Source organism: Eucalyptus grandis, chromosome 8 (assembly GCF_016545825.1).
Source record: "Eucalyptus grandis isolate ANBG69807.140 chromosome 8, ASM1654582v1, whole genome shotgun sequence".
NCBI lineage: Eukaryota > Viridiplantae > Streptophyta > Magnoliopsida > Myrtales > Myrtaceae > Eucalyptus > Eucalyptus grandis.
The window spans coordinates 38,876,294-38,888,341 of NC_052619.1; the positions used below are offsets into that span (position 1 = coordinate 38,876,294).

Genomic DNA, 12,048 nt, shown 5'->3' on the forward strand with positions numbered 1-12,048 from the left:
TTGAAGACTCTTTTGGCACATAAGAATGCTTTCAAAGCAATTGACTCCAAGATTGTAAATGTGCAACAATATTTTAGAAGATATGATAAAACCAGCAAGAAAATGCTTTCAGACTTCCAAAAGAGGTTTCATGCCTTGGAATCCGAACAATATTTAGGGTACCATCATCTTGAAAGTCCTAAGGTGGAAATAGAGAAGCTCAAGAGATAGATCCAATTCCTTGAAGAAGGAAGATTCAATCCTTTCAACCCATTTTCGACTACGGTACGAACAGAGCATTTGCCTCCACAACCTCAAATGTCTATCTTTGCTGCTCTCACAGATGTTCCTATCAAACAAGACAAGACGGATGTGGTAGAGATGCAAAATCACCTCAAGGAGTTGGACCGAATAAGGAAAGAAAAGAGAAAAGAGAAGATGCCTGCAAAATCTTCACTCGTCATAAAGGAAAAGTTGAACCAAATGATTCTATCGAACCCATTAGAAGCATTCTTGAAAGATTTGGGTAATTAGGAACCACAGCCTAATCCTGTTATTCCAACAGATCAGATTCTATTTCCAACATAACCAGCTTTTCCAAATATCTTTGATACTGAATCAGATTCGGTATCCCTCTCATCTTTTCATCCTTCTCAATTCCTACTATTGATTCCTTTCTTGTTGTACCAATAACTTCGTCGATATTTATGCTCGATCCTCTAGACCAAGATATGGAATCAAACTCTTATGAACTCAAACAGTTTTTGACTATTGATGATATTCCTTATCACAAATGGCCAAAAAGATTTGAGGAATTTCACACTTGATTAAATGCCCAAGCTCTTACCAAGATAAACATGATGTCCTTTTTGGTTTTGTCAGAAGGTTTACAGGTAGCCTCAAACATTGGTGGCAATTGGTGACAGAACAAGACTAGCTTTAGTTTTACTCTCACTTGACTTTGGCCATGTCATTACCCTCTTATATCAATTTTTCGTTGGAAAACCTTATGATCTCCAAGAGCTTAAAATGAGAGAATTTTTCGAAAGAAGATGTTGCTTTCTCTAGAAAAAGCATCTTAATAAACATTATCGAGAAATGATTAAGCTCTTTTATGGTATTAGAGCTTATCCAAATTTGAAGCACATCTTCCTTACTTCCATCCTCAAAGAATTATCCCAACAGGTTGGGAGATGTTTTTTTAGCCAGCAAAGGAGAATTCAAGATATTCCGTTGGGAGAAATACAACAAGAAATTCATTTGTGCCTTGATGATTTGTGTATAAAGCGCCAAATGGTCCAAACTTATCTCACAGATAATAGAGAACTCGACAAGGCCTATTCTTGCCAAAAGCTAAACATCAAGTGCTCAAAGCAAGACTGTGATGGTTCTTGTGGAAAATCTTCCAGGAAAAAGAAGCACTTCAAAAAGCTCTAGATAAAGAAATCCAGACATGGCTCTAAGCATTTTCGAAGAAAGAAGAAATGGCGATACCTACGGAGAATGAAATTTTGCTTAGGCCACAAGAAATCAAATTGATACTTCATTTGCAATCAGAAAGAACATTTTGCAAAAAATTGTCCCCAAGCTAGAAAAAATCAGAATCATTTGATACATCATATAAAGAATGAAATTGGTATTTTTCTTGAAAATGATGACATCGAATCTTTATTCTCTACAGACGAAGAATCATCTGAATAAACTCTTTGTGTCATTCCTTGTTACCAAACTCCCAGTGAAACTGATTCAGATTCAGATTCTGAAGATATTATTCACATATCTCTCACATCTTCAGAACAAAGCACTGACATATTTTCAAGTCAAACTTATTGTCCCCATTTTCCTGTGAAAATCTTCACTTCAAAGTTTGCCAATCCTATCACTGTCATTGCTCTCATAGACACTGGTGCGAGTTCTTCAATCTTAGATACTAAAGTTCTTCCCAAAGAATATTAGACTTCCTATGTTCGATATTTCAACTTTGTCTTAGGAGATACTTTTTCTACGAATGTGAAAACTACCCCAATAACTGTTCAGCTTTTTCCACAATGTTCTATAACCATAAAGATATTCGGATCCAGTCTCCCCAACAAAGATTTGAATATTGGTTGGGACATTATGACTCATATTTCTCAGCTTCGTATCATTCTTGGAAAATGTATTAAGTATAAAGACCATTTCTCTGAATTCGTCAATATTCAAAGACTTTTTTCCATTCAAATGAGTCTGTTTGATCCGATCATGCAAAAGTTATTAGAATTTTGTTCGGAATCTCATTTTGAATTTGCTCAAAAATGTTCTTATCCTTTATGGGATAATCCAGAGTTCTTTGTTCCCATTCCTTTAAAAAAGAATGAAAATATCAATCCAACCAAGGGGAGTCGCATGGAAATGAAGCTAGTAAAACTTAATAGAAATTAATAGAGGGTGAATTTGTCACATGTACTGGTTTGAGGATTTTGATGGTTTAGTTGAGGTAAATTTGTTATAGATGTACAAGTTTGTGATTTTTCATAGTATTAACCTGGAAAAAAACCACCACACCCTCCTTATTTTTTTCTTTTTGGAAAATGCTTATATAAGCATGCCGTTAGAGTAGGAAGTGGACCTACTGATTTATTGTAGGATTTCGTAATAGATAAAGTCATAATTGTGGAGAAAAGGTTGGTTGAACTCTGCTTCTTTGATGTAAGAAAGTAGGAGGTATTCAATGTCGTCGAGTTTATTTTGTGTCTATATATATTAGACATACGATCATAGTTTTTTTCCCCTCAAAATCTAGTTTAGATTAATGGAGTTCCTATCGAAGGTGGTTTCACTAATGAAAATAATGGCTATGACGAAGACATGATGAATAATTATCCGAAACTATTTCATCATTAGTTGTAAGGCCAAGTAGTTTTAAATATTTTAAATTTGATAGATTTTTATAATGACAATGAAGGGTTTTCTCATAGTAGGTGATAATTATTTTTCTACTTGATTTCTTTCGAATTTATTTATTTTTCCTTCTTCATATTCAGGAAAATCCATGCGGCGGGCCCTGCTCTAATTTTGTATCTAGATTTTAGCTTGCAACAAGGGAATTTAGAAGTCAGAAAAGAAGAAGAAGAAGAAGAAGAAGAAGAAGAAGAAGAAGAAGAAGAAGAAGAAGAAGAAGAAGAAGAAGAAGAAGAAGAAAGGAATCGTAGCAGTCGAAAGTTGAAACCGGTTGGGGAAATCTTCCGGTTTCCTTATAAAAGGATTTGTGGCTGTCGGGTTTCCCGGTCGCGCCGGTTCTTTTCCAGTTTTATCCGCAGAGATGGAAGATCTTCTTCCTCTCTTCCGTGATCTCATCGAAGAGTTCGTCTATCTGCCAAACCATCCCGTCCGCCCCGTCCCTCAGCACCCCTAAACACCCCCTCAAGTCCTCCACCCTCTCCCTCATCCGTCCTCCGTCGTCCTCCGCTGCTTTCCCGCCCTCCTCCAGGCACCCCCGGATCTCCTCCATCCCCGCCTTCACCCTCCTGTACTCCTCCACCATTATCGTCGCCCTCCCGCCGCTGCCCGTCCGGTTCATCTCCATCTCCATGCTCTGCTCCAGCCGTGCCGCCGATGCCAGTATCCAGGGCAGCATACGCGGCTGCTCGTCCTCGTGGCTGCTGCGGTGAGGCCGGCTGGAGAAGAAGCCCTCCCCCGGGCGGTGGTAGAGCAGCCCCGAGAGGAGCACAGTGAGGAGGAGCGAGTTCACGTTATGCATCTCACGGAGGACGCCGCGGAACCCGAAGAATCCGTTGGCAAAGGTGGCGGAGCACTCGTCGTACCGCAGCTGCAACAGCTGCCTCATCCCTGCCTCCTGCAGCAGCCTCCTGTTCTGTGCCTCCAGCACTGCCGCCTCCCTCCTGCACCTTGAGATTGCCCGCGCCCAACTGTTCAATCCGCCAATCGGAGTCATATCAGTCAGATCATCAAAAACAGAGTCTTCTTGCACAACTGAAAGTGACCAGAGCTTCATCGAACCGACTTGAGAAGAGTTGCAGAATATAATCTGGTATTTTTTTCTTTCCGGGAATTACCTGGCAAGAGAAATGGGGGGACAGGGGGTAATTGAGGGCAGAGGAGGAGGAGGACTCCAGGGCAGAGACGCCAGACTTGAGGAGGAGTTGGCAGACGTCCCAGAGCTCGGAGCTCTTGTCCATGTACTCATCGAGCCACTTGTCACCGACGGGGAGGTTGTGCTTCTGCACCCGCCGGGGGGGGGGGGGTGGCGGCGAGGCTGGAGAGGAAGGAGCTGAGCAGGGTCAGCGCCCTCTGCAGGAACTGGATCGACATGACCCTCGTGCCAGCGGCGAGGCAGCTCTGCTCGAGGTTGTCCATCTCTCGGGTCAGGAATTTGTGGAATCAATCCATATGGGTGATGAATTTGATGATCAAGTCAAGAACAAGATGGAAGAAGAAGAAAGTGAATAGAGTGTGGAGAGACAATGAGAGTAAGTAGGCGGGCACAAGTAAGAGAGAAGGAATTTTTTGCATACGAGCTCTGTTTCAATTAGTTCCAAGCCGCACCATGAGAATTTCACCTGTGTTAGGGCCTGGAAAGAGCATAGATGAGGGGAATATATCTAGTTTTGGCGTGACTTGATTGCACTCCATGGTTCTCGTAACACTTTAATTTTCGACTTAAGAGAAATTGCTCCAGATGAGCAACTGAATGCAATTCAGGAGCACCAGTTGACAAATCGAATGCGTCATGCTTTAATTTGGACTATGCTGAGATAAACACGATGGCCATATGTTAATAATTGGTGTCGTTTATTGAACTTGATTTGAATGATCTCCTTTTTCCAGGTTGCTCACATTCCTGGTGCTCTTTTCTTCGATAGATGGAATTGCAGATCAAACTACAAATGTGAGATTGTCTTCTTAAGCTTTTGTAGTATTCCGATCACTTCTTTATGCATTTTCTTGTCGCTTTCTTAAGCGCCATGAATCGATAATATGTGGTATTATGCAACATGGGTGTCCTGCTCTTGTGCTCATCCTGCTACTTCCGTATATATAATGAGAGCTGTTTCAGATGGAGGAATCTCAGAGCTTGACAAACCCTTTTTAGTCATTTTGCTTAATTGGCAATTGCTGACACCTAATTTTGGAAAAATAAAATTGCATTTTGAACAAATAAAAAGAAAATAATGAAAATGGGGGAAATTGATTTGATTGATTATGTATGGAAATTTGAAATTATGATGGATGTTCAGATTTTGATAAATGCAGAAACAATTAAAAATCAGGTGAACAAAAGGCAATGATTTTGATAAAATTGAAGAAATTGGTGCAAAATCGAGTTGATTGCGAAATCATGCTCCGATTTGTATTCTTGATTTAATGCAACAGAAGATGGAAACTCAAAAAATGCCATACAAAGCGGCCGTTCGGAATTAATATAAAAGAGAGCTTCATTTTTCGTAACTAAGGGGGGACTTTTTTGAAAAATTGGAGAGCGAATCGGTTGAGCAAAAAATTCGTGCGTGAGAGAGTTCTAAAAAAAATACAAAAGAAAGGAAGGGAAAATTCTTTTCTTTTTTAGGTAAAAAGCTACATCTGCGAGATAGCACAGAGAGAGCTTTAGAGAGAAAAAGTCGAAAGGAGAAATCGTGGTGGCTGGGAAATTGATAATTTCAGAGAGAACACTCGAGATGGAGAGACAGGGTGTGGGTCGTCTTCTTCCTTAGACTACTGCTACCGAGCCCCTACATCTCCGCGACTCGACGAGTTTTTTTGCCATAAGCTTCACGCCAACGCAACGCTGCAGGATCTTGTTGCCGATTTACCACTTGCACTGCTTCCGCAAGCCCAAGTTGCTGCTGTTTGTGATCCACAGCCCGAGCTGACGACAACTGAGCTTGCTGCTCCGGTGTGCCGCCGCTGCCCATCACGTCGCTGACGACACCAGCAAGCCATCTAAAATTTCAGATTTGTGTGAAGGTGTCTCTTGCGGGTCTTTCCAGCGAGTTTCCTGCAACGAGCAATTTTGGTCGGGTCACATCAAGTTGCGGCAACGTGTTTGGTTCCATACGATGGAGACCGATCCTGTGAAGTCCTGATTTTCATTGTTCCTATAGGCTTTTTGGCATGTTATCCCACGGTTTCATCGCTCATTGCATGCACAGAAGACGTCATATTTTTTATTCCTTTTGAGATAAAGAAGTGGGCTAAGAGCTTGGTCAAGGTCTTCATTGGAGGCTCAGACTCACGAAGAGATTTGTATATCCGAGAGTTCTCACCTGATTTGGTGACTCATCGGTAAAATCAAAGTTCAATGGCCACGCTTGACGATTTTCTTGCAGATTTTCCAGGCGTCCTTGACGTGCTCGAGACCTCCACCGATCCAGTTATTTTGCTTTCGTTTGAATTTTTATTAGTGCAGGTCTTCCTTGACCGAATCCAGTCACCGCCCCCGTAATCCCAGCGAATCTATGAGCAATACTTGTCCTCCGGCACCTCCAGCAACAACCTTTCCCTGATCTAGCTACCCTTGCTGCTCTCGCCGGAGTCCGTTGCCGGTGAATCCCCTTACCGGAGCAACCATCATCTTTGCTTGGAAAAAAACAAAAAAAACAAAAAAAAAAGAAAGCACATTAGGTAGTTTTTTTCTTTTTAGTTTATTTTATTTTATTTTACTTTATCTTGTTTTTTTTAGTATAATTAGTCTTTAATATATGATTGGAAATTCCAACATATCACCTGATTCGCAAATGCACATGGATTTTTTTATTTCATCTATAAGGCTTTAGATGAAATAATTAATCAAGCCGGAATAAAATTGATATTTTGATTTTTAAGGCTTAAGATCAATTTATCGATTTTACTAGCAGAATATTACCTTATGATCTGAATGATGTGTGATATTTTCGATTATCCTAATTGTTTTAATTATCTTGAAATATGTTTGAGTTAGAATATTGTGTACTTTAGGGTCATTTGCATATTTAGACTAGACATTTTATTTATCATCAATTTTTTTTTAAATGAATTTAGGATGTTAGATTTTTGTTTCATTAGCTTAAATTACATGTTTAATTTTTTTTCTTTTTCAAAATTAATAAAAACAAAAACACAACAAAAAATAATCATGCATATGTCATGTAGATTTATGGCATATTTTGTACGTCACTTTGCATATTAGAGTAAAACTGCACTTAGTTTAGTTTTAGATAATACTTTTCTTAATTTATTATAAGTTTAGGTTTTTTTTTTAATAGATTGCATTTTAGGATTATTTGGGTTAAGATAATATTTTAGTTTAAATTAGAATTTAGTTCAACTAATTCCTAATACAAATTGAAAAGGATCTTCATCTAAGTAGATAATTTTCACATTTTTCTAATTTCGAATTCATAAAAAATACAAAAAATGTCATAGGTAAAATTAGTTTTATTATTTAGGATAAAATGCATTCTTTTAGAAAAAAATGTCATATGCACGTCATTAGGGTTAGATTCATTAAGATGAATGTCATTTAGTATTTTTGCTAGGCCCATTTAATTAGAAATTACATGTCTTTAGAATTAGGTCATTTAGTTAATATTGCATTGCATATTGCATGATTTTCATTAATGAAGTGAAAACAAATAAAAGAAATTGCGTGTTAATTAAAAATCATATCTATGGTTAATGATGTGAATTTTTAATCTAACTATGCAGATGCTTTCATTGCTACAAGGTAAGTCTCCGCATTTTTCTATTTTCATTGCTTTCTTGGGTGTTAAGTTGGTGGTTTGTGCACCCGCATGATCATCTCACATGTTAGGAAATAGATTTAAAATCAATTCGAACTACCTGCAAAAACATTTTTGAAAATTAAAAAAGAATGGTACTGAAAGGGCATTAGAGAAATCTAGTGTAACAAAGTCCTCGTACCCTTAGACTCTGGTTTGTAGGATTACTTTACTTGGGTTTCTAATCGATCCACCAAAAAATAGATTAGTGGCGACTCCTGATAAAAAAATCAATTGCATGTTAAGAACTTGAACTTAAGTCGCGAATTGGTATGGGCTTGGGAGAGCCCGAGTTAAGTCTGGGCTTAATAATCCATTAGCCAAATTTTAAGTGGTTCACCCCAAATTTAGGTCGCGACAGCAATTATAGAGTTTAGCTCTCGTGCATTTGTGATCTCATCACTATCTTTGCATCCTCTCACTTCCCTCTTTATATCATCATTTCATCTGTGCCCTCTTCTCATATAAGAATCATTCCTTTTCAATCCATATAAAATGAACATTTCAGATGTTTAAGACAAGAAGTAGATATCTTTAGATATAAGGAAGAATTTCTAAACTATTTCTCAAGAAGACATATTTTGCTGTACGAAATACATGCTATACTCATTTACGTGTTAATTGCTCTAAATATTATAAAGTAGTTGATATTTATATTTTACTCACATATTATACAAAGCATGGGCATGTGCCTGGTTTGTCAATGATGCAACTGTCTGACCAGGTTTATCTGGAGATGAGTGCATCTGCATAACATAACTGCAGTTGCTCAAATTTGCGTGGTTTAATCTTCAATTTGAGCTAGGGCTTCTTCCAATTTGCTATTTCTAGGTATCAAAATGGGTCCATGACCCATTTTTGGATCATATTTCTTATAAATGGGTTGTATATGGGTTGTCAGGATTCAAAATCTCCGTTTGAATTACATTGATTGAAAATGGGTCACTAAAAAATTAAGTCATCGATTGGGTCACACAGCTTCCGCAAGCACCACCAATCTTGCCCTCGCGACTCACAAGCAACTGCAGCACCTGCCGTCGCCTGCCTCCGTTGCATTTCTCTTCTCCTCACTCAAGTCTGATCTAAGCAAGCCATTTGCATTTCTCTTCTCCTCACTCAGGTCTGATCTAAGCAAGCCATTTCCATCTCTTTGTCTTCGTTTTTTCCTCGTTGCAGTCTTCATCGTCTCCATTTATCCTTGACGCACATCCTCCCAGCCTCCTGATCCAATGCCGTGCCCCCGCTGCCTTGATTTGAGGCCGACCAAAGCTATTCCTCCAAAAGCTCTTAGTCAAGTGAATGATAGTGCATGCGAGTTTTTTCTGTTGATTCATCTTTATTTTGTCAAGCTCTCTCAGTCCATACTCGCATAACCAGCGGAGCGAATTTTCATTTACTTCTTTCCATTACTTTCTAGAGTGTCCATCGATTGTAAAAGTGAGAAATTTGTAATATAGGGCCACCATTTGGTCCTTTATAGCCTTTGTCCTGAAATCTGCTGCATCTCTTAGCTCATTATCGACTTATAGGAAACTTATGGGAGCTAGTTCAAGGAGGATTAGCCTGCCGTGTGGTGAACACATTGATGCCAGATCAAAGGCCAAGGTACAATTCATTCACACCTAGCTAAAGCTTTTTCCCTCCACCATGCATAGACACACGAACAAAGGGCTAGATTTGGGAGACAATTCATGCCGAGATTTAGAATTACCCTAATAGGACCTCCTTAGTTTTCATGAAGGGAAAATATGCTGAAATTTTGGCGGAGAAGGATGTTTGCCTGCTCGGCAAGAGCATCTAAGAGCAAGTAATGACAATATGGAGGCTGCTGGTTAGGTTTTAGACGGGCTTTTCTCTGGTCAAGGTCCTTCTATAGTAATTTGGTACAACTGATGGCATTTATGGATTCCCGAGAACAGGCTGGTTGTCTGATGGTTGGGCGTAGACGATGATGAAGGGCTGGAATCGGTATGCTTGACTGATCGTGGAACATATGTTTGTGTCCTTTTCATCCCCTAGAGATACCGCCAATTCAGAAGTCGAAGGTTGAGAACTCATGACAGCATCTAAGTGAGAGAAAAGAAAGCCCGATAAAAATTTAGCAAAAAAAAACTCCAACATTTGCATATTAATGCACGTGGAATGCACTTGCACGTACTGTGCACGCTACGTGCACGTGCATGGCACGGCTGATATGGAGTTATGCAATGGCTTATGGCATATTATTTAAATAATATAATTTTTAGTATTTTAATATGTTTTGCAACGGCTCATGGCGTATTATTGTGACTTAGTGCGAAAACGCCGAAAATATTAATTTAATGTGATTTTTCCATTACGGTGTTTTAGAAAGGCTTAAGATATCGCAAATATTTTAGCTTATTTTTAGTAGTTTATGAATTTGGGCAAAGGCTTATTATGTTTTGACATGAGCTATTGCAAAACAGTGCATACCTATTTCAACAATATCTGACGATATTCTAGTAAGGGCTGTTCCCTTGTAATCCAAACTGAAACATCGAAAATATTTTTTGCTATGTAAAACATCTTTGATTTTTTACAACATTTTGTTATGACGTCAACTTTTAAGATGTTAAATTTCATAGATATTTAACGTTTATTAAAGATGTTATACGGGCATGTAAGATAATTCTTAAGTTAATCTTTGGTGTTATGTTGAACATAATATTTTTTTTCTATGTTTTCATTTTTAATACTTTTCATGTACCCTTATTGTACATTATTAGGAATTTTCACATTGTCACACCCCGACTCTTGGATGCATGGCATCTCTTCTTTCGTTTGGTCATTTAATTGTGATGTCCCAAGAGACGTTGCCGACTTATTTATTTTATCTTTTGATTAAATACAAACGTAAGCATAATTAACTCCACCCAAACATACACACCAATAAGAATAGCAAGGAAAACATATCAAAAAGTGGTATTTCACCTATGTGGACATAGTACCATGACTCGAGCTCAGGATCGGACTCTGTGTTCAGGTTCAACTCCGGGTTAGTGATGGAGTCTTCGGGGACATCCACCACCATATGGTCCCATATGGCACCCCTGGATCCCCCGCCAAGTGGCCTGTCAAAACCCCAGCACAAAGTTCATCAGCCACTCGTCCACCCAAATGATGGTCACGAATTTCTCATATATGGTGTCGATCCCCTCTATCAGGAAGGGAGTCACTTGGGTGTCTTGATCTACGGGTACCTTGCACGTGGCAGACTGGACTATTCATGGTTAGAATCTAACGAGTGAGAAAAGTCAGTGAGTAAACCCTCTAAATCTCGCATAAGAGAATACTTTGCCTTAAGAACACCCTATACGTGTGGCTTAATTGTTGATGGCAGATCAATAGCAAAGCCTATGCTTTGCATAATCCATAAATATGAAATAACAACTCATTATACAACGCCCTAACAACGTATCCAATAATCACATAAATAATTCTCCACGTGAGACCACAATTCCAGTAGGCATATGACAAATACGAATAATAATCTAGACACAACCATTCTCACTTTCATGTACAATGCATCCACATGAGTCTAGATTATTACGACTGCTCTTGGCCATGACTGATACTCGCATCAATGGTCTTTCCGGGTAAATGGCCATCGTTCCACATTATCAGGCACAACAACGTCTCGACCTTACTCGAAGATGGCATTCAATTAAGAGCATCATTCCGAAACCCATCCTTGAATGCCATCTAGACCTCCGTCGGGCATCCAAAATCCAAGGCACCGTCCCTCATAGTGATATGACTACGAAACCATTTAAGTGATTACACGACCACACCAACTACTTGAATCAATTTTTATCTTCCAATTTAGTCAATGCAAGAGTGTTTAGTGCTCCCATGTTATACACTAGAAAATTTTTACACACAAAAGTGGCATAAAATAATCCCACGTGATCACCCGTTGATTATTTATCCACCAAAATAATCATACGGTAACTTTATTCCCTTATTATCAATGTAAACACATAAAACTTGACGTCTCACCTTGGTACTTCATGAATCAACCCTATTATGCCTTTTGAAGTTTTTTTTTTTCAGAAATAATTTAGAACAAAAATTACTAAATTATATCCTCATGGTAGTCACCCCTCAATTCCACACAATATCACACCATGAGTTTACTTATCGACATAACTTATCACTTTTCAAAATAAGATATCACAATTACTTGTCAATTTTCAAGATAAGCTATCACTGGTACTTATCATATTTCAAGATAAGCTATCACAAGAATTTATCACTTCTTGATATAAGCTATCACTGATAATTATCTCAT

The 12,048-nt window shown here is 38.7% G+C and overlaps 1 protein-coding gene across 1 annotated transcript; it reads right to left on the bottom strand.

The window, feature by feature from the left end:
* Positions 1-3,268: 3,268 nt before the first annotated feature.
* Positions 3,269-4,157, bottom strand: LOC120287214. Its single transcript, XM_039299939.1, has 2 exons — positions 4,035-4,157; positions 3,269-3,967 (listed from the first exon to the last, which is right to left on the bottom strand). Exons 1-2 carry the CDS (start codon positions 4,155-4,157, stop codon positions 3,269-3,271), a joined length of 822 nt encoding a protein of 273 aa, XP_039155873.1.
* Between the last annotated feature and the right edge of the window lie 7,891 nt (positions 4,158-12,048).

Coding starts and splice junctions, on each gene's coding strand:
- LOC120287214 (XM_039299939.1), bottom strand. CDS start 4,157: ATGGACAAGAGCTCCGAGCTCTGGGACGTCTGCCAACTCCTCCTCAAG. Junction 3,968..4,034: donor CCCCCCATTTCTCTTGCCAG/GTAATTCCCGGA, acceptor GGTTCGATGAAG/CTCTGGTCACTTTCAGTTGT.